Consider the following 27,063-nt stretch of genomic DNA (forward strand, 5'->3'; position numbering starts at 1 on the left):
TGCACTTTCCCCATTTTTTTTTAATATTTATGTATTTTTATAGATCCACAAAATGGATCTATAAAGTCTCCACTGAGATGCAGTGTAAAAGCAGTTTTTAGAACTTAAAAAAACAACAAGGGTGTCATGTAATACTTTCACTTGCCAGGCTGCCCCCTGACCCACCCACTCCAAACTTCAGTCTAGAGTCATGTAGCAGTGACATTTCAGAAACAGGAATCCCAACTTTTAGGAAAACACTGCAAGATCTTTATACGGATGTTTATCAATTCAAAGATGTGGACCTGCAGGGAGCAGATATATTTGGATAAGGCTGAAGTCCTAGCTGTTTGTTGTCTTTCAGTTTTTGCACTATGACTCGAGCAACTTCCTCTCCTTGGCTGTCAGTCGTGTCGAGCAGCTGCCTGACTTTTGAGGTCCTTGTAGGTTTTGTGCTGATAAGTTCATAATCCTCTTTCATGATTAAATCCCTTGAAAGGAGGGCGTCCAAGGACTGGTTAAGGCACGCCTCCGTCATCTGGTTGACTATGTCTTCTCTTCTGGTTTGGATCCACTGGTGAGCCACAGTTTCATCTTGCTGCTCCTGCTGCTGCAGAGTCTGCAGAGTCTGCAGCATAAAATCTAACAAAGGGCAGAGGGGAGAAAGATGTCAAAGGTGTGAACGCATACGAAGAGCATCAAAATGCAGCAGAACTATTTGAGAGAGAATTGCCTTCGTTTCAAAATACCAGAATTATTTATCTGTGTCATTTCAACAGTGCCAAATCAACAAAAACCTCTAAGCAGCTTGCATAAAGCAGTGCAAAATATTCATAACAAAAAATACCCCAAATCTGAAAACCAAGTACAGTCGTACCTTGGAAGTCGAACGGAATCCATTCCAGAAGTCCGTTCGACTTCCAAAACACCTGGAAACCAAAGCGCAGCTTCTGATTGGCTGCAGGAAGCTCCTGCAGCCAATTGGAAGCCACATAAGCCCTGTCGGACGCTCGGCTTCCAAAAATAGTTTGCAAACTGGAACTGGTTTGTGGAGTTCGGGAGCCATAACGTTCGAGAACTAAGCTGTTTGAAAACCAAGGTACAACTGTAGACATAAAATTTATCAAAATATGAAAACCAAACCAAATATGATTAATAAAGCTGTTTATCTGGGTATGTCTGCCTAAATCTTAAGCAGGAACTGATAATGAGAGTGCAAAGGAGTCTGCCTAATGTTTATAATGAGTATTATATTAGTCAACTGAATCAATTTACAGCTTCATTCAAATAAATCAGATAAGACTCTTTTTGTTTAGATGACAAGGATTCCAATCTTGATAACTAACCATTGCTTATCAGTCAGATTCTCAAAAGAAATACACGCATTTACAAGTACATTCGAACTCCTTCCTGCACTGCAATTCTTTCCCATCTGTAACAGTGTCTCTTTTTAACCTCTTTTTGTTTTATATTCACTTGAATTTGCAATGTATTTAATGATGTGAATCAAGTTATCAGAACACTAATAATAATGGTTTAAATAGATGCACAAACCAGTTATTTTGCAGACATATGCTGCCCAGTCCTCCCTGCATTTATTCAGAAAGAGGTCCCACAGTGTTTAATGCAATTTACCCCCCAGTTTGCAGAAACAGCAGCCTCAAAGTAATAAACAGTCCACCCCCAACTTACAGTCTGAAGGACTTTATTTATATCGTTGCTCAGAATGTGGTTAAGTAGAAGTCATTTGTGGTACGTTCACAAGGAAGCTTTGAAAGGGAACAGTTGCAGAGTAACATTTTCTGGTCAGAAAAACTGTATAAACTCATCCTCAGAAATATAATCAAAGAGGCAAAAGAGAGAAATGCGGGTGAATTTGCATAAGCTGCATCAATGCTTCTGTGTTCAGAGACCTGCTTTAGCTGTACTACACACCATGCTTCATGGCAATGTTACTCAATACTCCAAGTGATAAAGTGAGATGGAGACAAGGGAAACGAAGGTTCCACTTCTGTACCTGAGTTACTTCTTGGTGGCTGACGTGGGTATGGCGTGGAATTTGAGGAATCAGAACTATCTGTGGTGGATGAGCAGGAGTTTTGTTGAGATGCATAAGACGGAATAGTCGACGGCAGCGAGCGATTTTGCTTCAAGCTAATCAACGAGTGAGGTTCATCCAACGAGTCATATTTACCTGTAATGAAGACAGAGTGGTTTGTATGTTTTTTTTTCCAATTTTGAATTCGAATCACACCAAAAACAAAGCCAGAAGTCATTTTGCATGCTTAATCATGCATCCAGTGTTCTGCAGCCCAGATAGGAAAGCTGAAAAAAATTCACATCTGGCAAGCAATGCAGATGTGTACATGGGTAGACGAGCCTAAAATGCCTGGAACCACACATTTTCATAGCCCTTCTGGCATCTATGGTGGCTCATTTACCAGGATTTATATTTTGCTCTAAGAGGCTTAGTTTGGTCAGAATCGAGTATACACCTCTAGAATTAAAGCCAAACGTATTACTATCAGCCACCATAGCCACTAGAAGGCCATGAAATTTTGTGTCCGGGGCTTTTTAGACTCGTCTACCCTTGTACTATCTGAGTCATGGAGTCACATCAGTGTAGATGCGCCCCTTTGCTTTGACTACGGTCCACAAACGTGAGGCCGCAGCCCATAAATGGAGGAGCTTGCCAGGGCTGGCCCAAGGCATGGTGCTGCTCCAAGCTGCAGAGCTGAACAATTAGAGAGATGTGGCTCCAAATCCCTTTTATGTCTTGCAGGAGGCTGATTCTAGGATCGTCTGCTGTAGCTGTGCAAGATCTGGAATCTGCATCCCACGAGCCTTTGCAACACTGAGGGAGTCTGGGGAGGGGACACTTAATGCATCACATGCTATATCACTGGTACCTCAAGAAATAGTGCAGGGGTCAGGAAGGCTTATCTTGCCTGGGCTGGATCAGTCGTGCGGAGATCCCTCCATGGGCTGGATAATGTGTGCGCACCTGTGATTTTCGGCATCTGCGTGGGCGCAGATGCGATTTCCGGCACCACGGAGACAAGTCCCCGTGCTGCACCGTGCTGATTTAGCGCAGTGCGCAAGCAGGCAGCTCATGGGCCAGTCAAATGACCTCCGCGGGCTGCTTCCAGCCCATGGGCCTTAGGTTGCTGGCCCCTGAAATAGTGTGGTCTGAAGTTTTGTGTGGCCGGGCTGACTCCAATCTTTTTCACTCAGTGCCATATGATGACAATGTAACATAGCAGCTAGAACGAACACCCAATCAGCTTGTCCAGATGTGAACAGTCAGGACAAACCTGTTGTAGCTTCATGGCCCCCAAGCTTTCCTTCATTTTTCTACTACTACTTCAACCAATTAGTATTCCACGGATCCCTTAATGGAGCAGACGGAGGCTGCATTCAGGAAGCACTTTAACTTTGCTTTTCTGACATTTCCTTTATCTGATAATCTCTGCATTACCGTATATGTAATCTGTCACATGACATAAATGCCACTTCTGGAAATCTTGCAAAAGTTTAGCAACCTGTTTCCATGTTGCTTTGAGAAAAAAAATTGTCCGGAACCCTGTTAACATGGAAAATAATGGGATTTGGGGGGGGGGTGTGTTTGTGTGTAATGTTAGTCCCTACAGTTTCATGCCATGTGATGAGATTCATTCTTCACTGTTGTGGGTGAATCATGGGAAGGGGGAGGGGGGGAGAGCAAAAGCAGGTATGGCCAGGAAGGGTGAAAATCCTTATTTGGGACAGCTGCATATCCCTATACTGTTAGGGGTTGGACTAAATGGTCCTCACGTTCCCTTCCAACTCTATGATTCTGTGACATGTCAAAAGATGTCCACTGTTGTGTCACGCTACACCCACTGGTGTGAATGAAACTCTGTACGTCATCGCAGTATATTGTCCAAAAGGTAACATAGTATAAAATGAGGATTAGAAACTAGAACAGCGCCAAGCCTCCGCCATGTGCGAATGTGATAAGGAGACGCCGGAGACGCTTCAGCACATTATGTTCACTTGCCCCTTATTCAATGTGCCACGGGCAAATTTGTTGGGATCAATCATACAGAAACTAGAGGGTACCCCACCAAAATTCCACCTTGCCCAAATCTTGCAGGATAAGGATACCCATACGACCCTAAAAGTGGCTAGGTTTCTGGTCGCTGTCCTTACCCAAAAGCGTTGCCAAGGAGCACCACAAGCTAATTAAGGCGTAGTATGCCATTCCATCTTATAGTATTTTATTGTTATAGTAGTGTTTTAGCGGCTGTTTTTCCCCACGTGCACAAGCTGTTATTTATGTCTTGTTTTTATCTGTATGGGCCTACGGCCATAATAAAATTATTATTATTATTATTATTATTATTATTACTAGAACAGCATTATAACCCAGAAAACTAACATGATAATCCCCACGTCTGATGGCACCCTTGTTGTTTGTTGTCCCAGAATGTCGGACAAGAACCAATGGGTGGAAATTGCAGAGAAACATATTTAATATAAAGTTGTGCTAGGTCAAGAGGGCTTACCTTCCGAGAGGAGATTGCACTGTTTCAATGTATCCCGGACAGTGTTTCGTGAAAGGTAGCTATCACATTGCGATGAAGAGTCCTGGAATGATCACAACATATGGAGAAAACATTCGATAATGGTATTTACATTGCATTCCTCCCCTGCAAAATCTCCCACCTGAAGCCCTATGAAGGGATTATTACTATCCCATTTTAATACACAGCACATAAACACAACTTGATGTATACCTAGAGGGTGGTATTCAACTGCATTTTAATCAGAGCAGACCCACTGAAATTAACAAGCCTGAGGTAGTCCTGTTCATTAACTTCAGTGGGTCTACCCTGAGTAGGACAATCAATGGATATAAACTATTATTATTATTATTATTATTATTATTATTATTATTATTATTAAGTCCTGTCCATTAATTTCAAAGTGCAAAACTTTGTTGAATACTGCTCAGAGTTCCCTATTGTCTCCCAGGTAGATGTAGACCAGAGTTGGGCCTGCTTTGAGTTTAGCCACAATACTGTATGTATAATGTGCCTTCACGCTATGCCCTTGCAGGCAGAGGTGGAGAACTGGATCTGGCCGGCTCCTTCCTTATCACCTCCCCCTACCCTGTGAGCTATGTTTCACAGGTAGGTGAATGACATTTTACCCCATGTGGGCAATCAGCTGGTTGTCAGAGCTTGCAAGGATCTATGCAAGGACCTACGTCAGCCAAATGCACAACCATATTTGGGCCAGATGTGTCTTTACATGTCCCACAGCTGATATGTCAGGTGTAGCGCAGGTGGGCATGGCTTAGCCAAACAGCCTCACAGGCTAAATGGCTTCCTCATCAGAGACCCGCTTGCTACGGATGTTTGCATCACACAGTCAGTCTACTTCAGGGGTCACCAAGCTTACCAAACGATGGGCTGGTCCACGCTCCGTCCGTTGGAGGATGCACCCGGGTTGGAAGAGCGCCCGTGCGCATACGCACAGGCGCCATCAATCTGGAAGTTGGTCCACACACTGTGCTGGTAAGAGCCAGTGGTGGGGGGTGGCAGGGGTCGCCATATGCCGGATACACGAGCCCCGTGGGCTACTACCGGCCCATGGGCCTTAGGTTGCTGACCCTTGGTGTACTTAGTGCCCTTCACTCAATACAGGAGCCCTTCACTCAATACAGGAGCAAAGAAGGCCCACAAAATAGAGTTAATGCACAAAAGGAAAATGATTTAATACATGCAAAGTGCTTTAGAGTATATTACATGGTCCCTTCCAACACTACAATTCTCTGCGTTACAGAAATACTAAGGCAATAATAAAAGAAAAGGTTGCTTTACCTCTTGCGTACTGGGATTTAAAGGTATATTTAGAGATATTGATTCACCATCGGTCTTCTTGCTAGGCTTATGAACACATCGCCACTCGTATTCAGCCTGAAAGAGACATTAGGAGGCTTGTATCAGTCACCTTTGGAACTGTGAAAAGAGGATACATTCTAGGTATACAATTTCAAGCTTCAGTAACACGGCCATCCTGTTTCTTTGCGTGGACAAATAACTTTCACTTTGTGTAGTTTCACTTTTTGGGTTACAACGTAGACTTACTTTGGCTTTCTTTAACTGTATCACTGCTTGAAGCATAGGTATCTCATCAAAGGTTCTCAGCACGGGTTCAAGCTCTATTAAGCACCCTAAGCAAGAAAAAGGGAGAAAAACCACATTCAGTCCTATACTATTAGCTCTTATAACAGTAAATTACTGAACTTTTGAAATCACATTTATGGGGGGGGGGCGACTTAAGGGCACACACCATAAAACACACTGTAAGGATGCCAACCCCAACCCCCTGCAGAAGCAAATTGCAGGCTTAAAAATCACTACGCAGACACAGATCTGGGATATTCGACAGCCATGCATCAAGAAGGGTTACTAACAGATTTATTTATTTATATAGGCAGGCCATTGGGATGTAAAAGTCACAGCTTTCAGGCCTCCTACAACTGGGGAGACCAGCATGTCATTGTTACCTTGGCTTTCTGTTTGCACTGCTCTTTGGGTTGGAAAATACCCAGATTTCTATGGATAAATTTATTTTTTGATACGGACTGGAAGGAAATAAACAATGGACCTGACAATGTAGTCCTTTGAATTATATATTATTAGTTAACTAAGAGAGGAGGAGGGGGGAATTCATAGCAAGCGGGACTCTTTGCATCTAGCGAGGCACTGCAAGCTATTTGCTTTCAACGTTGTGTCTACGTTCCACACAAAATGCTTTCTGCTCTAACAACTTTTTATGACTTAGCATTAAGGAAAAACAAACTCAGCCATGATGATGGGCTTCCTTCCTCCTTGTGCAGCTAGCCAAGCCCTAGCAAATAGCAGGGAGGCTGGGAAACTAGCATGCTCAATGCTCAAGTGGCCACACAAAGATCAACAGGATTTCTGCCACTACAGCTGGAGTAAATCTACCTCAAGCCACTGATTTCAGGATCCCCGATCTAGAAGGTGGCAGCTAGTAACTGGCCAGTCTCCTTTTATTTTTTACCAGGGCCTCATTCAGAGCCTAGGACTTGCCAATCAGAAGGTTGGTGGTTCGAATCCCCATGACGGGGTGAGCTCCCATTGCTCGGTCCCTGCTCCTGCCAACCTAGCAGTTTGAAAGCACATCAAAGTGCAAGTAGATAAATAGGTACCACTCCAGCGGGAAGGTAAACGGCATTTCTGTGCGCTGCTCTGGTTCCCCAGAAGAGGCTCAGTCATGCTGGCCACATGACCCAGAAGCTGTACGCCGGCTCCCTCGGCCAATAAAGCGAGATGAGCGCCACAACCCCAGAGTCGGCCACGACTGGACCTAATGGTCAGGGGTCCCTTTACCTTTTTTTAATACCACTTTAAGCGTCATGACTTCCTCCAAAGAATTATGGGAAGTGCAGTTTTTTAAGGGTGCTGAGAGACCTCCATTCCCCTCCCACAACCACAGTTCCCAGAGTTCTCTGGGAAGAGGGATTGACTGAAGAGAGAGGTGGGAAAACAGTAGGCTCTCCATAAAATTAATTGGCAAAAAGGCATCCAAAAGGATCAAACAAACTCCGGAATTATGAAGCCAGAGCTTCATTTATGGTACAGCTACATATCTGGAAAAACAAACTGTCAGAGAACAGGCTGCAAATGACTCAAGGCAAGACCACATTATTCACGAAATTTAACTTTCTGACTTTTGCCCTGATTATTGCAAAATGAAGGGAAGTAGGAGAATCTGGTTATTTCAACATTTCAACATCTGACACCAGACAAAGCTTTTGCTAGCAGCTGCAGAGAAGTTTTTTTTAAAAAAAAATGGGGGAAAGCAAGATTTAAAAGATGGTTCTTGGCAAGATAAAAAGGTCTATAGCCCAGTTAAATCTTACAGGCAGAAAACTAAAAAATAAAACAGAAGCGGCAGTCACCTGAAAGCTCCCATAGTGAGAAATCTGAAAGATTAGCTTATTCACTCTGGGCAGCTTACAACACATATAAAAACATAATAAAACATCAAATATTAAAAACCCGATACAGGGCTGCCTTCAGATGTCTTCTATAAGTTGCATCTGTACCATAAATGAAGCTCTGGCATTCACATAACTCATGCAAATCATACACTGCAACTGTAATAGATGCAAATTTGGGTCGGGGTCACAGACACTTGGCATGCTTCCAGAACTGTTCTAGCTGTATAAACACCATACATTTAGATAACCCAAAGAATCACAGGAACTGTATCTTAACTTGTTCCAGAGCTATGATTCCCAGCACCTTAACAAACTGCAGTTTTGAGCAGTGTTAGAAATTCCCTGGGTGGCGGGCACATTTTGCTTCTGGTGCAGGTCCAAGTGTGGAGATTTCTGGGTGCCATGTTGGCGTCAGACATCTCCACCCAGCCAGTTTAAAAACCTCGACCTTAGTCCACAGTTAAAACCATTTCCATTTCCACTGTGTGTGTTTCTCCTTCTCGCATACTGGGACAAGTGAATAGTAAGAGCAAGCTACAGTCAAGCAAAGTGAGATCATAGAACTGTAAAAAGGTAAAGGACCCCTGGATGGTTAATTCCAGTCAAAGGCAAATATGGAGTTGCGGCGCTCATCTCACTTTCAGGCCGAGGGAGACGGTGTTTGTCCACAGACAGCTTACCGTGTCACGTGGCCAGCATGACTAAACTGCTTCTGGTGCATGGAGGACTGTGACAGAAGCCAGAGCACATGGAAGGCTGTTTATCTTCCCGCCACAGCAGTACCTATTTAACTACTTGCACTGGTATGCTTTTGAACTGCTAGGTTGGCAGAAGCTGGGACAGAGCAATGGGAGCTCACTCCGTTGCAGAGATTCGGACCCGTGTCATCTAATCCAACCCCCTGGCAAATAGACATTCTGCTGTGCCGACCATAACCAAAGTTTAAGCATTTCGTGCCTAGCTTATATGTCCAACTTTCTAACACTGGTTCTTTGGAGGAAGCCATGTGCTTTAAATGCATGTGGAGTACACAGCCTAAATTGAGCAATCTCCTAATCACACAGCCGGCACACAGCTTCCACTCACTGCCAAGAGGGGCTTAGGTGGAGGGCAATAGTTATGCTTCAATGAAATTAACAGAGATTATGCAGCAGCAGGAGAGTTTAGTGCCGCCTGCCAAGCTCCCTACCCTGCTATGCAAAAGGTGAAGCTCACTTGAGAAAGAAGGCCTTTCGTCTGGATTTTGCCCCCAGCCGGATTCCATTAACGACAGCATCAAGGCCCGGTGAGGAATGTCTAGCGGAAGATACTCGTCCCCAATGTCCGGACGTTTTCCTTGCGACACGCTATACATAATCTGCAAGGGGTTTATAACATCTGTCAAAAGTAGATATTGCGCACTTATTAGAAATATGTGTACTTCTCACGCCGTGGCAAAACAACAACAACACACACAATCCTGTGAACACAGAGACAATGTTGACCCTCTTAAATTATAAGATATTGCTACCAATCCTCCCTTCCTTTCCAAGTCTTCACAGTGTCATTTATTTAAACAAAGGGGAAAAACAAAGTCATTACAAGACTTTGTACATTACATTACAAGAAAGAACGGTCATTACAAAAAGCAGTAATAATTAGGGTTGTATCTAACGCTATTCAGAGAAGACCCATTATATATGGCCCTATTCAGAGCAGACCCATCACAATGAATGAAGATGACTGCATTAGGTTCAATGGGTCTCCGCTGAGTAGGGCAAGCACTGCGTTATTTCAAGGGGCAGGTTCCTCCCGATTGCTGCATGTTAAACCCAATCTTGCTGATTCTAAAGGGAAGTTATGCAATGAAACAAAAGAAAGTAGTCTGACCTTCAAATGGCTGCTTTCTTGACAGCACTTCCCACATAATAATGGCATAGCTGTTCAAAAGTAAAAAAAGAGAAAAGTACAACATAAATGTAAATCAGTCCGGGACAAAATATACTCCACCCCCTGGTAAGCTTCAAAATGTAGTAACTGAGGGGAACAGGCTACAAGGGGAATCCTGAAGGCAGTTGGAGAACACAAGCATTATGTACTCAGTGGCTGTTGCCCTCCACAGCTGCAACCTGAGGTGTGCCTTCCTGCATATATGTGCAACTCAAGGGTGAATCCTGTGCAAATGTACGTACAAAAGAAAGTGGGAAGAGCTGATTCAGACATGCATGCTTGGTAGCCTCACTCACACAAGCCTACATGACTGGATGCTACAGCCATCTGCGAAGAAACATGCATGTGTGAACTCATCCTTCCAGGGACTCTGCAGCCATTCTAAACATTTGGTGCAGTCCTGCCACCGGAAATCAACTGGTAACGCTGCAGATTGAATAGGTGAGATGCAAAACTATTATTTATTAAATTTGTTGACACCCATTTATCTATAAAAATATTTGTATACTACTGTGTCATGCTGGCTTAAACCTTCAGAAATGAGTCTAATGTGATTTCAGATGCAATTGCAACCTGAAGTAGTAGGAGGTTTCAAATTTCGCCATGTCTAGCGAGTTAATTTTGGCAAATTTCTTCAATGTGGAGGTCATAAAAATATATTTTTTGGGTGTGAGGAATTCAAACCTGCTATTATTTTAGTGACTGGAAAACATTTCACTTGGTAAATTTACAATTGATGAAGATGCACATAAACTGCTTTCAGAAAGCCAAAGAGTGTTAATTTTACTTTCTAACTAACCCTAACTAATAAATAACAACAACAACAACAACAACAACAATAATAATAAATGAATAATAATATTAATATTTAGTATAACTGCAAAGTACTTGGCAATCATTTCTATGCAATTTTACACACATTTTATTTGCCAACCAAAACTGGATGATATTAATTTAACCAAAATATCTTTTGAATTCCAAAGTCATGTTACAACCTTTTAGCACCCCTCATTTTTTGAATTCGAAAGCTGAAAAATTCAACACACCCTATGATACACCCAATACGCCCAAACATGCAAGGATTTTTAAAGAACATAAAGAACAGTGTGCATCTTTTCTTAACTCTGTAATAAAATATAAATACCTGTATATATCATGCTTTATAGTTGCACGCGTTTTCTGACTGAAATCATAATCTTCAGGTGGCATGTAGATAATTGTCCCTCCCTCAGGCATTGATTTCTCACCGCGTGACAGTGACATAGATACCATGCGCCACTTTGACAAACCAAAATCTGCAATCTGGAAGGAGAGAAACAGGAACTCGGGACAATCCACAAATATAGAGCCCAGTGTGCCTGTCACATAGACTGGGGTGGATGCCAGTCAGGTATGGGGAACCTCTGGCCCTCCAGGTGTTGCTGAACTTCAACTGAACTACAACTATGGTGTTCCATTTACCATAAACATTCTAAAAAATATCTTACTCAGCAAATGGCGCAACACCCTTGCATGACCACCCAAATCCTTACACAGCTTTATTACTTCACTTTTCAAGGATATATTTAGTGCACGAGTCGCAAGACTTAACTCCACCCACTAACGTCCAAACCAACACAATGGAAACCGTTCTTTTTTTTCCCTTAAGAAAACATAGTTGCGTTATAGATTGCCGCTTAATGAATAGCCAGACCAAATAAGCCTCCCAAATTCTTAAGCCAATAAAGGCAAATGTTTCTTGTTCACTGAGGCAATTTTGTGACCACAGTTCATTTTTTTTAATGACAAAACCCCTCCAAAAACCAAGTTTCTAATCATGAGTGACAAATATTGGTTCATAAGCATTTAGGCACTGTCTGGTGAAGTCTCAGGCTTTTAGGGTTCAGCAATACCTTATAGTGATGAAAGAGAAAGAGTCATTCTTCATATCTTTGTGCCGCCTTAAATTTGTAATTTTGAGTAATCTCCTTCTCTACAAAATTCCACCCTCAACTGTTCAGCTGCTCTCTATGTACTGCAGAGTAGGTGTGGCAAAAAGCAGATTAAGATCTACAGGTAGATCTCTAAGTGATTTGTGGTACATCAAGAATTCCTGACGCCCAACCATTTCGCAACACCAACAACAGACAACACACAGAGACACTACTGAAATGAAAAAAGCTAGGGGAACCAAGAATGGATTTGTGTGTGGAAGAACTGTGAGCTCAGTTCAGTTCTGGTATTCTTCACAAATCTCTGTGCTCAGCAGCTGTTCAGAGGGATATTGCTCTTTAATTCTAAGGCTATGTACATACCATACACTGAAAGCACACAACTCCCCCAAAGAATCCTGGGAATTGTAGCTGCTAAGGGTGCTGTGAATTGTAGTCCTGGGAGAGGTAAACTACAGCTCCCACAATTCTCTGGGAGAAGCCATATGCTTTTAGTGTATGGTGTGAATTCAGCCTCAGTGTCTTCTGCACAGGGCTCCATTTGACAGATCTTGTGAAACACAAAATAGAGCCCCAAAATCCAAAATGTGCCCTCCCTTGCTGTAAAGAAGCACAGGTCCTAGAGAGAGAAAGATGCTCATACCTTAACATGAAAGTCACTGTCAAGCAAAATATTATGCGTCTTCAAATCATGATGCAAGAGAGGAGGACTCATGTTGTGAAGATAATTTACTCCCAAGGCAATTTCATAAAGAATGCGAAACCTCAATGACCAAGCAATGTCAGGATATACATTTTTCTATTTGTGAGAGAGAGAGAGAGAGAGAGAGAATGAAGAAACACAAATTTAGGAGTAAGGCCACACAATTAAAATGATACCGTATCACAAAACTAAAATGACACTGAAAGGCGAAATAACTCATAACTTAAAAGCGATAAAAGCAACAGAAGAACCAGAAAAATGTTATGCAATGTGGTGGCTGTTTCTTCACTATGCAAATGAACTGGTCATAAGGAAAAACTCTCTGAAGCATCTTTGTCGATATGGCTATCCTGAACAGTACGGCTTGAGCTATATTCTATCTGTGATGGTTGTCCTGGGACATTAAATACTGGATAGTTTGGATTTTTGGATTTGATATCCCGCTTTATCACTACCCGAAGGAGTCTCAAAGTGGCTAGCATTCTCCTTTCCCTTCTTCCCCCACAACAAACACTCTGTGAGGTGAGTGGGGCTGAGAGACTTCAGAGAAGCCCAAGGTCACCCAGCAGCTGCATGTGGAGGAGCGGAGACGCGAACCCGGTTCACCAGATTACGAGTCTATTGCTCTTAACCACTACACCACACTGGCTTAAAAGCTCTCTGCCCTGCTTGGGGGGGCCAAGGCCCTTTTGGTGTGCTGGCTCCAGAATACTAGAGATGTATGGATTATATGGATTATTAATCCATAATATGTATGGATTAATAAACATCATTCATGTCAATATGCAACCCTGATACCTGGTATGGGAGGATGCTATGTTATGTATCTGCTATTATGCATTTTAATAAACCTCAATAAAAATTATTTAAAAGCGTACTTCAAACTACAAAATACTCCTTTAAACCACAGATTCAATAGCCCTTTGGAGCAGGGCTGGGGAACCTGTTACCCTTCACATTTAGTTTGGCTCCAGCTCACCCCGACCAGTGGCCAGGCTGACTGGGACTGATAAGAGTTGGTTTCCTGCAACATCTGGAGGGTGATAGGTTAGCCCACATTTTCAAGGGGGGAGTGGAACCTCCTGCCCACAACATGCTTAATCTGAGAGCAGTGCCTCCTTTCAGGCTAATGCTGTATTTGTTTGACCAGCAGAAAGGGTCTTACGCCCTACTCAGGTGTTCAGAGAGTTGGGTTCAACTGAAGAGCACTGCCTCTTTAATTCCCCCACTCCCTCAGGGGAAAAAAAGCCATGGGCTCAATATACTTACGCTGTGTAAAAGTTGGTTCAGTGACCCACTTGGCATATATTCCGTCACGATGCCCAGAAATTCAGGTTCGTTGCAAATCCCCAGAATTGGCAGAATGTAACTGAACCTCGCCTGGTGTAAAATTTCAGCTTCTTTCAGAAGATTGTCTCTCTCACTGCAGGGACAGGAAGAGAAGGACAAACCAGTTTTACCGCATTTGAAGCTTGAAATATGCAGCTGTAGGTTAAAGCTCCAGAAGGAGTTCATTCAAGCAGTGTGCTGAAAACCGCACACTGTGAGAGGGAAGTAATGACTAGGGGAAAACAGTAAGTTAATACCAATAAAAATGCATTAACGGCCTTTCTGTACGAAATCACATTCAAGGTGGTCTGCAATCAATGAAGTTGAACAAATATCAAGGGTGCCTCCAGCAACCCAGTTATTGAGTATGTGTCCTAATCTGCTTGCACAAAACTCACACGGGCTAGATTATATACAGACTTAATGGTGCACCAGTGGCGTGTGGTGAAATATTTCATAGGGCTTTGAGAAGGAGGCACCAGGCCTCAGACAAAACGCTCGAGCATTCTGGCAGAGACTAACTGTGGCACAGAAGTGGGTAGGACTTGTCTTGCTACTGGACTGGCATTTTAGGGATTTGAAATACAACAAATGAAAGCAGTTTATCTTGTTAAGTCACTTTTGGGACTTTTTCTTTAGTATAAAGTGACTGACAAACAGAGGAAGAAGAAGAGGGAAAGGATCGCCCACAAATACAGAGAGATCTAGTCTTCTTCTTCACCTTTTGGCACCCTTGAGAGGTTTGCATTGAGCAGAGTTAAGGGTTAAAGGGGAAAGAAAACAGAAAACACAGCACTGAGTAATTCTTTCCAGCACTGCCCAGTCCTGCAAGAATGAGGTAGTGAAAATCCCCTAAGCCACCCATTAACCAAAAGCCACACTGCAGATTCACTTGACTAAAAGCACACTTTTCAATTGCACCTCCCCGGCTAAAACTACAAATTTATATTTAGCTAAATTAACAAAGCTAGCTAAATTTCAGATTTCCATGCACCTTCCTTCCTTCACAGAATTTAAGGTAGAGTAAGTTTGGTGACCCTCATGAGGGCAGTCTCCTATCCAGCCACTGACCAGCCCCAGACCTCGACCTCATGTGCCTTCAAGAAGCACTATTTTAAAGAAACGCCAGGCAGAACATTTTCATGAACAAGTTGTGGTACATTCCCCACCACTAGTGAATATTTGCTGTTCGAGTTCCAGCCAGTCAGCCAAGCTCCCCTTCAGAATACTATAAGGGCCTCAAGCAGGAAATTCCTCTCTTCCACTCCCCATTGCCCAATTTCTGTTTTACTTTGCAATTCAACACTCATTATTTCACAGCTTCTGGAGCCCACTAAATGTGTTTTTTGGGGTGGGACGTTGTTCTCTTTTGATTTAAATAGTGGGTTGTTGTTTTTTTAAAAAACTTTTCCACACCTGAGGATGCACCTGGACATTCAGATGCTTCCCTCTTATTTATCAGTTGCCCCCTTGGGCTCCAATCCTATTGCCACAGGGGTACTGAACTGGCTATTATTAGAGAGAAATAATCACTTCCTCTTCTGATTTAGGTTGGTCTAAAAAAATAATAATTATGCTCAGTGCTTCTCATAAGTCAGTGTTTCTTGAGCTTGGGTCCCCAGCTGTCGTTGGACTCATTTTTGAGAAACAATGTCATTAAGTGCATGAAATTATTTCTAGGAATTACCTAATTCTTACAACAATGCTGCATTGCAGGCTATGATTGTCATCATACCACACATAGTACATTCAGTAGAAAGAAATGACTTATTCAAAGCTGCCCATTGTGTTTGTGGGCAAGCTTAGCTTTCAAGTGAGCCCTTAGCAACATCACCCATGTTGGAATGGCTTCGCTACGTGCTGTATTAATTGCATTGTTTGCAATTAATAGTTTTTTTAAAAAAATTCCAGTGGGACTGCAGTGTGTGTGTGGGGGGGTAGTTTAACCATTTCCTCACCATTTATAATCCCTCTATAATTGCTAACTGTGTGGGGTGATGGGAGGAGGAGGCAATTTCTACTGCAGTAATTCCTGGAGGGGAAAGGGTTAAACTTCACACATTGTGCTCCTGATAGAAACTGTCCTGCTCCTAAGATGAAAAAAAATAAAAAATAAAACTTCTGATGTGGTTGCAAGGCACACAATTACTATGATATGGAATTAGACCCATTAGTAATTACAATGTACTTTCTGCTTACTAGGATGCTGCAGGGAGACGTGTAATTGACTTGCACATCCACTGTTCACATTTCAACACCATGTCTGAAGAAGGATTGGTGCTTCTCCCTTGAAGGACAGTCAATTAGCTGCACCCATATCAAGTGGAACTGAAAGACTACTCACACATCACACTGAAATGGCAGTGTGCCTTTATGGCAAAAGAGCCAGTGTGGTGTAGTGGTTAAGAGCGGTAGACTCGTAATCTGGTGAACTGGGTTCGCTTCCCCGCTCCTCCACATGCAGCTGCTGGGTGACTTTGGGCTAGTCACACTTCTCTGAAGTCTCTCAGCCCCACTCACCTCACAGAGTGTTTGTTGTGGGGGAGGAAGGGAAAGGAGATTGTGAGCTGCTTTGAGACTACTTAGGGTAGTGATAAAGTGGGATATCAAATCCAAACTCTCTCTCTCACTGAAAGGGAAATGTCCCAAGGTTGCCTCCAACACGTTACAGAAGTTCCCCATACCTTATAGACCAAATTTATGGGATGTGTAGGGAAAAGAGAGGACACTAAAGTGCCACTGTGCAGCTAAAACCCCTTGCACTTGCAGACTTGTTCAGTAGGATACTGCCAGGGGTGGACTTCGGTACTATGAGCAAGCCCAAAATTTGGCACCCCCAAATGGATTTTCTCAGTTGTTAACCTTCTCAATTTTGCGCCCCCCTCGGTTCAGCGCCCTATGCACTGCCCTAAATCCAGTGCTGGATGCTGCCCTTAGTTTTTCAGGAATTTCTTCAGACTTGACCTAACTTTCACAGTTGCCACTTTCACTGTGTTGTTAGTTTTTATATTGTTTTTTCAAAGCATTCATTACTTGAGAAGCTCAACTTACACTGCCTACAGCACCCTCCCCTGCAGCTATGGTAACAGTGATCAATAAATGCTGAAAATTCAGAAACCAGACGAACCTAATATTCGGAATTGTGCTATAAAATTCTTCCTTCATTGAGCTACCTTAAAGCACAAACAGCCACTCCTTCTCCATCACACACACCTGCAAATATTCCCTGCTTTCCTTCCACTGCTTGGCAACCACTAGCAAGTACATATTTGTAGCATTTGGCTCCATTCCCATTCAAAGAAAAAGAACATAACATGCTTTATGGCAAAAGGCCACAATAGAGTTGTCAGGATAAACAATCAGCCTATCATCCTCTGGGTGAATTATTTACTCAGAGTGAATTTAGATGGAAAAAAAATTGATTTAGATCAAGTTTCTCCCTGGTCAGCAGAGGCTGGTCTACTGGGGCAATTAAAAAAACAACAATTCCCACCAAAATCTCAAAGCCACACACTCTTTCCTGTCCCACATACATTTTATACTTTTATCTGAACTCAAGACAACCTCTGCAATCATTTCTTGGATAATTATATTTGCTTACTGAGATTTTAAAAAATTGACCTGAAAGAAAACAATATACGCAGATGTTTAAATGCAATAGGTACAAAAACCCCCAAACATGGGCATACAATATCCAAAACCTATACAGGTTGAATCTTGCCCCTTCTAAATATCTGAAGCATCTTTTGGCAAACAAATCCCCTCCGTATAATTATCTTATTGGGTGGAGGAGGTTATGCATTTCCATCTTTATTCACATAGATTAAAAAAGGAGTCCAAATATGTCAATTTTTTCCTTGTTAGAAATTCCTCTTATCCCTCAGTTTTGATAAGCTAAATGTTCCAAAGACCCACAGCCCAAATTTTGGCCAACCAACCTTTCATAGAGAATCCTGTGGTTTCCCAATGACCTGCTAATACAAGACGCACGGCTGCTGATAAGAGAGCTACCCATTCTAACTGAGATCCAACAGAATTTCGCACTGTCAATGGTGCTAAGGACAGGTCAGGAGGAAGAATTTGGCCTGTGGTGTTATCTCATATATTTCCTAAAGAATGATGCATACTAAGGGGCATAACTAACAGTACAAGACACTCATACTATCAATAGGGGTATCTCATATATTCCATTAAGATCAATGAGTTCTACCTAGTTTGTCTAACTACACAGAACATTCATGCTGTACGGGAGTGGATAATTCTTTCTAAAGTTCCTGCCTGGTAAATTTCTGCTCCTCTTCCTTTATGGAAGGGCTGGAGATGCTGGACTCCAGTGCCCACCATTCCCAGCCAGTATGGCTAACCTGAAGGACCATAGTTTCCTCATCCCTACTGTAATGGGTATGAGTTACTTGTGCGTAAACTGGTGCCTTTCTCGGTTAATTGCCTTGTTAAACCTTTCTGACTGCACAGCCCCTTCTCATCGTGGCTGCCTCAGTCACTGGCAGAATCCGTCAGTGGGCGTTTCTTGAACCTCTTCCAACATAAAAGTTGTTTGACACCCAGTCTCCTCCTCCTCTCACTGCGCGGGAGTCTTCTGTGCAGGGAAGGCATGGGTAGCGGAGGACCTGGGCTCTCCTCACTGATGTCCAGTGAAGAGTCCTGGAGCCCTCTCTCCAATTCCCCCGTCTGCCCCCCTTTATCCCTGGTGTTGCGCTGATTGGCTTCCCCCTCTACTGAGCTGTTTCTCCCCCTGCTGCTGGGTCCTTCACCAGCATCATCTGGGAGCCTCCCCTTCGCCTCTCGCTCCGATGTCAGTTCCCTGACACCTACTGTCCCAACTTCTCCAGTTTTGTATGCTGCAACCCAGAACCACAGGCTCACTAGCAATCCAAAATCTTAGCTCACTCTCTTGGCTGGCCTAGAGACAGATGTCTTTACCTGCTGGATTGCCAGACTGTGGCCATCTTCTCAAGACTGTAACAAGAACAATAAAACACATTGTGCAGATAAAATACAACAGATAGAATTCTACAGGATGTGTTGTTAGTGTGTGAAGACAGGCAAGATCCAAGGATCCCCAGGCATGCACCTCTAGATGGTGGAGTTGTCAGGAGACATCTTGGTGCCCAGGCATCTTCACTTGGTCACAAGTGGCCAATATACACCTGGAGCCAGTAAATTTTGAATGGTGCTCAGTCACACTATACTTTAAGACAAATTTTATATCACTTCAACAGAACAATGGTTTCAAACCAAGGATCCTGGGAACTACAGCTTGCTAAGAGTTCTGGGAATTCTTGGGATACTTTTATCCCCCTCGTAGAAATACAATTCCCAGAGTTTCTTGGGAAGAGGGATTGATTTTTGAACCAGTTTAAATCTGCAGTGTGAGTGTGTCCTTGGTTATACACAATATAAACCCATCCACACAACGGGCTGAACTCCCGTTGCTCTGTCCCAGCTTCTGCCAACCTAGCAGTTTGAAAGCACGGCAGTGTAAGTAGATAAATAGGTACCACTGCAGTGGGAAGGTAAATGGCATTTCCCTGTGCTCTGGCACTCGTCATGGTGTTCTGATGTGCCAGAAGTGGTTTAGTCATGCTGGCCACATGACCCGGAAAACTGTCTGTGGATAAACGCCAGCTCCCTCAGCCTGAAAGCAAGATGAGCGCTGCAACACCATAGGTGCCTTTGACTGGACTTAACCGTCCAGGGATCCTTTCCCTTTCCCTTTTTTTAGACCCAGTGAAATGAGTGGTCCTTAGTTAGTCATGCCCCTTAATTTCAATGGACCTACTCTGTGTAGGAGTCACTTTGGATGCAACCTTTTGCATCAGTTTCAGTGTTAAGGTAAACAGCGCCTAATCCCAGTCATTCCCCATTATCCATGCTGCCACCTCAGCAAAAGCGCAGTCTTGAAAGGCATGTGCACATTCGCCACACCCAGTTGTGCTATAAGTTATGTTGCCAGTTCACACTTCAGGACAGTCCCCTGTCACTCATAGGACCTAACTAGGCCCCTGGGATGGTACAAGGTATCTATACATTTGTTAAATCTATATACCGCCCTTCATCCAAAGATCACAAGGTGGGTTACAACATTTGGTATCTCCTCAAGAGCTTAATACCAACTCTCAAGCGAATACCAAGTTGTATCATAGCAAGGAGTGGCAGCCAACTGACCAGAAAGCGTTACCAAATGCTGTTCTTTGCCAGTGGTTAGAAGAGACCAGGCATTTGTGAATCGCTATTGCTGGAACCATATTGCCCAACATAATTTGTGTTCTTTATATCGGGCCACCTATGTACACAGGGGTTCAAATCTGTACTCAGCTGTGAGGATAAAATGGGGAGGAGCAGAACCACTGCATTCCACTACGAGCTCCTAGGGGGAAAGGGTGGGAGATAAATGTAATGAACAAATAAAATGAAACCTGCAGCCCCCTGCATTTGAGAGGCAGTTCTGGACATCAGGAGAAAAGGTGATGCCTTTAATGGAGCAGGAGAGATTTGGATGGTGTATTCTGACAGTGATACAGAAATCTGGGCCATAACTATGGTGTCCGAGAGAAGGACAGGGCAACCTCTTCTCATTATTGCATAAGAAGAATTCCTTCCTCCTTGCAGTTAAGGAAGGTGCAGGAGTTCCGCCTTCCTCATCATCTGGTCATACAAGCCAGAAGTGAATTTACAAATGCAGTCAAATAAGACACTTCCCCAAAGTAGGGTTTTAATTTCACCATGTGTTTTGCAGAAGTCCTAAAGGCCTGGTCTGCGGTTTCTAAGGAGTATGCACAACACAGTATATGATAACAATTTAAGAAATACTCCATCTAGATGGGGACCGGGTGTCTTGCAATAGGGAGGGTACAATTTTTTGCACCCTGATATTAATAGAGCTACAACACTGAACTGATTACCAAAGAAAATGTACTAAAAATATGCCCAGGATTATTCAGTATATACCTCTCCAGAAATATTACCCCTACACGCAAATTCAAAAACTATGTTTATCATATCATAGCTCAATCAAAATGTCTTTAATCAGACTGTGGTTTGCTTAGATCTAAAAAGGCAAGCGCCTGATAATTCAGAGTATTCATTTCATCCTCATATGACTCCAGCTACCCATAATCTAGATTAATTTAAAAAGAATATTAAATACTCTGCACCTCAAAAGCATAAATACAGTAGGTACATATTTGATTTATTGTCACTTACTGTATTTATTTTTTATTACATTGATATCCCATCTTTCCTCCAAGGAGCTCAACGTGGCATATGTTGTTTTTCCCCATCCCCATTTTATCTTCACTACAACCCTATAAAGTAGGTTAGGTCAAGAGACAGTGAATGACCAAAGGTCACCACAGCGAGATTTATGGCTCAGTGGGGATCTGAACCCTGGTCTCCAAAGATCTAGGCTAAGGTCACATTTGCATGATGCATTCAGCACACATGGCTTCCCCCATAGAATCCTGGGTAGTTTCATTTACCTCTCAAACAGCTACCATTATCTGCATCCTTAAACTACAGTTCTCAGAATTCTATGGGGAAGCCATGTGGCTTAAATGTATGGTGGAGATATGATCAAACACTCTAATATCACTACAACACAGTGAAATGTGTGTGACTGATGAGGCACATTAAGCTGAACTGACTCATCAGAGGTGAGTCAGGTAGGAACCATTTAATTAGATGAGTGTTGTTCTGCGGTTTCTCACAGTCATCAAGGAGGGTCAATTAATATACAGCGTACTTTTGTACATACCTTCTCCACGAAAAAGCTACAAGATAGCTTCTATTAAATTACCATCCCATCCAGGATCAGCTATTTAGATTCCCCCTAGTTTATTAGTAGTCATTAAATGTATGAGTTGCCCCATGCCAAAGTCTCCAGGTGACTTACAATAAAATTTATTTAAAACGTCCAATATAAGCAGTGCAGAGAATGCAATAACTTTAGAAAAGCAACCATAGCAAAAGAACCAGATAAACAATAATATTCCCACCTCAAGCCCAAACAGACTTAACAACTACAGTGGTACCTCGGTTTACAAACTTAATCCATTCCGGAAATCCGCTCTTAAACCGAAACCATTCTTAAACCAAGGCACGCTTTCCCTAATGAGGCCTCCCGCTTCTGGTGCCCTTCTACCATTCAGATTCCATTCCTAGACTGCGGTAAAGTTCGCAAACCGGGACACTACTTCCAGTTTTGTGGAGTTCATAAACCGAATCATTCGTAAACTGAGATACCACTGTACTTGCTTCACGTTTTTTTCAAAAACGCCTTATAGGTAATCCAAACAATGTTAATAGTCTACAAAAAATAAAGAATTACTAGATTGCTGGGGGCTGGCAGAGGAGGAATTGCAATTGCTGCATTTCTATGCTGGGTATTCAGAAGGGATGAGAAAAACCCCATCTCTTCTTTGCTAGCCCACTCACTTGAGGGCATGCAATTCTCTGCCACCTGTGGATCCTAGGCTAGTGCTTCAAGCTCCTGGCAGTGGCCATGCAGTCAGGAATCATGTCCACAACCCTTGCGCTTGTATTGGCCAGGGCTGCTGGTGGCGTGCATGTGGAGAAGCCGAGGGTGGGGAAACAAGTCTTTGAGGAACCAGCAGGCTGGCATATCAGAGAGGATCAGGTCAGTGCTGTTGCTGTCACGTGGGTCAGCAAGGGAATCCCAGAGTTGCTTAACCACCCAGTCCCACACAATAGGGAATAAGCTGGTTTTGAGTGCCTTAGCAATGACAGTACTAGTCATAAAGCCTTGGATGAATTTTGTTCAGTCTGACTGCAGTTAAACAGCATCTCGCTGGGATCACCTACGGCATTTTCTCTGAGATTCATATGCAAGGTGAAGCAGGGAACATTCCTCCAGAACCATGCCTCTCTTATCTGGTGAAATGGGGGACGGAAAGGGGCATGAGATGTAGGAATCCGCCTACTGTATAAAGGTAAAATTCACATATTACCCTGCCCACTCTTTGCTGCTGGTCCCTCCCACCATTTGCATGTGGCTCTTTGAGGGTGGCCCAAAAGGGAATACGACCCTCAATCTCAGAAACGTTTACCACCCCTGGCCTAGACTAATCAGTCCCTTGAGGGAAGATTTTGTACGCAGGGCTACCAAGCTGTAAGAAACAGCTATCATCAGAACAGATTCAAAGGTAGAGTTGCAAATGCATGAGTTCTAGAGTGCTAAATGCAAGATTTGTGTTTTGAACCGAGGAAGCAAGACAACTCCCTGGTCGAGTTAAGAAGATAAAGCTTAGAAGTTCCAAAATGCCTAAAGCAATGCTAATACAGCTGCAATTCAAACCTGCTTACCTGTGAGTAGGCACCACTGGACTGAGTGGGACTTACTTCTAAGCAGACATGGATAAGAAGGTTGAGTACTCAGAATAGAGTGCCTGCTTAAGTATGCATTGTAGGCCTGCCTTAAGCAGGTTTGCTCAGAAATAGGCCCACTGAGTTCAGTGGGATCCATCTTCAGAAGTGTTTGAAACTCCCATTGTTCTAGGCGCATTTTGCGACAGGGGATTTCATTAGCGCAAGCAGTTACTGAGTTCTGGGCGCCTAAGATTTCAGATTAAAACTGCACAGTGGAAGGAAAGGAGAACCTTTTACTGCCTCCCCACTCTCTGAAGACTGGAGAAGAGACCCTCTTAAGAATATCAGGGGGTGGGTGGATGGGCAGGGGAAGGACTAGACCAGGGATATCCAAAAGGTAGATTGTGATCTACTAGTAGATTTTGCAGTGTCCGTGGTAGATCACTGGCCCCTCCCCCCCAAAAAGCTCAACAACTTAACTTTGGCTCCCTTAACAAAGCTCAACAACTTTGGTAGATTACTGCCAGTTTTTTTTATAGCTGGGGTAGATCTCTGTCTCTTGAAAGCTGGACATGCCTGGACTAGACCATGTGAAAAATGAACACGACATTTTAGCTACAGTTCATTCAATTTCAGCTTTGTATTCTTTTTATAAAAAAGTGTGCCTAGACATTCCGTTGTTGCTCCCATAACTTAGGTTTAAGGTGCCATTTTGCTCCTAGCTTTTATATCTCAATTTCTAACACTGATTTTCAGGTAAGTGTGTTTAGTGTTTGAGTCCAATCCTCTATGTATTCCCAGAATGAAGTATTATTGGCTTCAATAGGAGACCCGTGCAAGTTGCAAACATATAGGTGTAGACTTGGGTGAAGAACAAGGATGTCTGAGTAAACACAGAGAGAACTGCTTTGGGTGTTGCACAATGTAGATTTCTAATCTCTTCTAAATAAAGAGCTCTTGGGAGAAGGGGCAGAGAGGAACCACTAGAATCTCTGAACACAGCGTTTAAAATCCAATCAAATCTAAAATAAAAACAAGAAGACTAACCACAGGAAGCTGCCTTCATACTGTCAGGCACATAGGTCCAATCAGTTCAATATTGTCCAGATTGACTGGCAGGTCCCCCCCCCCCTCAGTGTTTCAGGCAAGGGTCTTTCCCAGCCCTGCCTAGTGATTAGACCTGGGACCTTTTGCATGCCATGGCCCTTCCAAACAGAGGAAGCCCTGCAGATCTTTTCATCCTGGGCAGAAACAATACTGTATTGACGAGGCTTGCAGCAGGAAGAGGGGGTGTGGTTCTTTAAACCAAAGGAGTGAGGCAAGGGCTAAGGGCAAAATAGTTGACAATACTCTGGTCCCAGCAGAGAATGCCAATTCTGAGTAATGGCTTACATTACTCAGTACTGACTTGGACTGGAGAATCTTGGGGCCAAATCCCAGTGTAGCCATTATTTCAAACCATTGTCCTGAGAATAAAAGGGAGAGGGGAGGACCATGTTTTCCACCCTTTGTAGAAAGGAGGAGATGTTAGGAACACATGAACCTGCCTTATCCAAAGGAACCAAAATCCCATCTAGGTCAGTATAGCCCACACTGACGGGCAGTGGCTCTCTTGCAGGAAATGCCAGGGACCTTTTACATCAGATAAAAAAATATTAAAGTTTCTCGATTTCACAGCTGCAGATGGGGTTGAGGCAACCAAACCACCCCACCGACCCGCAACCGTTACCTCTCTAGCAGGGGTCCCTGCAGGCACTTGACAGCCACTGGGATCCGCCAGTCTGCGTGGCGCGCAGAGGACACCGTGCCATACGCGCCGCGGCTGATGAAGCGCAAGTCCGGGAGCTTGTTGGAGGAGATCGTGGGGAGCGTGTAGCTGATGTCGCAGGACGCGCAGCTGCCGTCGCTCCTGCCGCCGCCGTTCGTCCTCATGCCGGCGTCAGCAGCCATCAAGTCAGGCCGGCTCTGGCCTATGCCAAGTGCGCGCTAGCCAATCCCCGGGGCCGCCCAGGAGCCGCGGAGCCTCTTCCACTACAGTAGCCAAAGGGGGCCAAACGCGCGCCGCGTCTCCAAGAAACAAGAAGGTCCTCTCCGGAACCCAGAGCCTCTAACATCCACCGAGATTTCCACAAGTTCTTCTGCGCCGGGCTGCACAATTTCTCCGCCTCACATCCTGCTGCTGTCCAAGCGGCCCTGACTCACCCGTTCCTCTCTCTCTAGAGAGCACCGGTATCTCCACGTACCCGCGGCGAGCCTGCCAAATTCTACAGCTCGCACCCGTCCCTGCGCTTTAACGCCCAGTTGTCACCCTTGCCAAATTCTCTCGCCATCGCACCCAAACTCCGCTCAACTTTGCTCTTTGTCCCACCTCCACAACCATCAGCCTGGCCTCTTCAAACCCCACCTTCCGATGGAAATAAAGTTTCCGCCGGACGCGTCTCTCCTGCGCTTCCCTTCCCTTCGAACAAAAGTTCGGACAGTCGTAAAAAGTCCAGATCCCTTCCTTTCCCGATCTTTCGTCTGAAAGGGCTTAAGATCCAAAGGAACGTTGCAACTTTTTGGGGTGTGTGTGTGTATAAACCTTTTTTCTCAGATTTCCAGATGCACTGACGATAATCCCCTGGCACAAGGAAGCCACATCAGATGCGTTAGTGCTTCTCCCATCTTGGGAATCCTCCAATCTGCCTATGAGGGCGGAGGAATTCAAGACGATGAGCGGGGCAAAAATAAAACACGAGTGGGACCTCGGTCCGTTCTCCGGCTGCACCAACCACACGTCAATGGCGACTGGAGAGCCCCGCCTCGATGCGCGCAACAACAATCTCCTCGCCCAGCCTTTCCAGAAGAGAGCAAGGGAGGAGGCGAAGGCTCCGGGCTAGAAGACTCCGCCCACCCAAACTGGGAAAACAACAGCCTCGCCATCCGGAAAGTCTGGCTCGTCCTGTGATGTGAGTTCAACGTTGCGTGCTGCCGCGCAGGGAGAAGGTGAACATCCCACTCGCCTTGTCTCCCTTGGCGCTGTTTGAAAGCGAGAGCTGGGCGCCCCCACGACACAGCTGCCGGACGCTCCAGGACGTTCCCCCTTACCTCGTTCAAAATAACTCCTATTTTTCTCTGTTGTCGAGCACCGATTTTGGGGAGAACTCACGAGCGCGTTTCCAAAGAGAATCCACTCACTTTTTGGGCACTCCTTGCAGACTGCGATCCCATCCCACGCGCGCTTTCAAAGAGTAAGCGTAACACAGTCGGTGTGGCTGAAGTAGCTTAGTTAGGAGATCGTTCAACTGGAAGATTCAAAGCTCCCTGGTTCCATCCCGGGTTTCGGCAACAATAACTTTCATTTCGGGGTTGGGCTAGACGACTCTCGAGTAAATTTTCCAGCTCCAGAGTTCTTTTATTCCTCCGAGTCGCTCCACCTGCAAGTTAGTTCCCTGAGGATGGTAAGAGTTTCCACAACGCGTGTTTACTCGGAAGTAAGAGTCACGTTTGAGGCCAATGGGGCGTGTCCCCAACCAGGTACTTGTGTTTTAGGACTGCGGCAGTCAAGTGCATTACTGGGCAGTAAGCCCCTTCTAAGTAAGCATGCGGCTCCTGGCAAGCTTAGGCGCGTCTATTCAGAAGTAAACCCCACTGAAGTCAATAGGACTTTTGGCAAGGTAAATCTGCACAGGATTGCTTTCTAACTTTTAGTTAAGGGAAAGTGTCTGTCCGTCCCCGCCTTTTTTTTTGGGACCAGCGTTTGTTTTTAAATCTTGTTCTTTTCAGTATTTTTGATAAAGCAGACACTTCATTCCTGCTGAGACCGCTCAATATTTTTATCCCGAATT

At 44.1% G+C, this 27,063-nt stretch overlaps 1 protein-coding gene and 2 long non-coding RNA genes across 3 annotated transcripts in view; 1 reads left to right on the top strand and 2 right to left on the bottom strand.

Moving 5' to 3' along the window:
- RIPK2 (receptor interacting serine/threonine kinase 2) lies at window positions 1-26,725 on the bottom strand. The gene is made up of 11 exons (XM_083517318.1): window positions 24,966-26,725; window positions 13,832-13,985; window positions 12,503-12,658; window positions 11,073-11,230; window positions 9,869-9,918; window positions 9,215-9,376; window positions 6,114-6,199; window positions 5,847-5,942; window positions 4,527-4,608; window positions 1,997-2,173; window positions 1-621 (listed from the first exon to the last, which is right to left on the bottom strand). Exons 1-11 carry the CDS (start codon window positions 25,184-25,186, stop codon window positions 266-268), a joined length of 1,698 nt encoding a protein of 565 aa, XP_083373444.1. The 5' UTR covers window positions 25,187-26,725; the 3' UTR covers window positions 1-265.
- LOC310713454 lies at window positions 15,259-24,918 on the bottom strand. The gene is made up of 2 exons (XR_014529264.1): window positions 18,721-24,918; window positions 15,259-18,280 (listed from the first exon to the last, which is right to left on the bottom strand). It is a non-coding gene; the product is annotated as an uncharacterized lncRNA (long non-coding RNA).
- Window positions 26,367-27,063, top strand: part of LOC310713451 — a 32,556-nt gene continuing 31,859 nt past the window's right edge. Inside the window, exon 1 of the long non-coding RNA XR_014529261.1 lies at window positions 26,367-26,466. This is a non-coding gene — a long non-coding RNA (uncharacterized lncRNA). The remainder of the gene's footprint in view (window positions 26,467-27,063) is intronic.

This window comes from Podarcis liolepis, assembly GCF_965112155.1.
Source record: "Podarcis liolepis genome assembly, chromosome: 8".
In the NCBI taxonomy this organism is placed as follows: domain Eukaryota; kingdom Metazoa; phylum Chordata; class Lepidosauria; order Squamata; family Lacertidae; genus Podarcis; species Podarcis liolepis.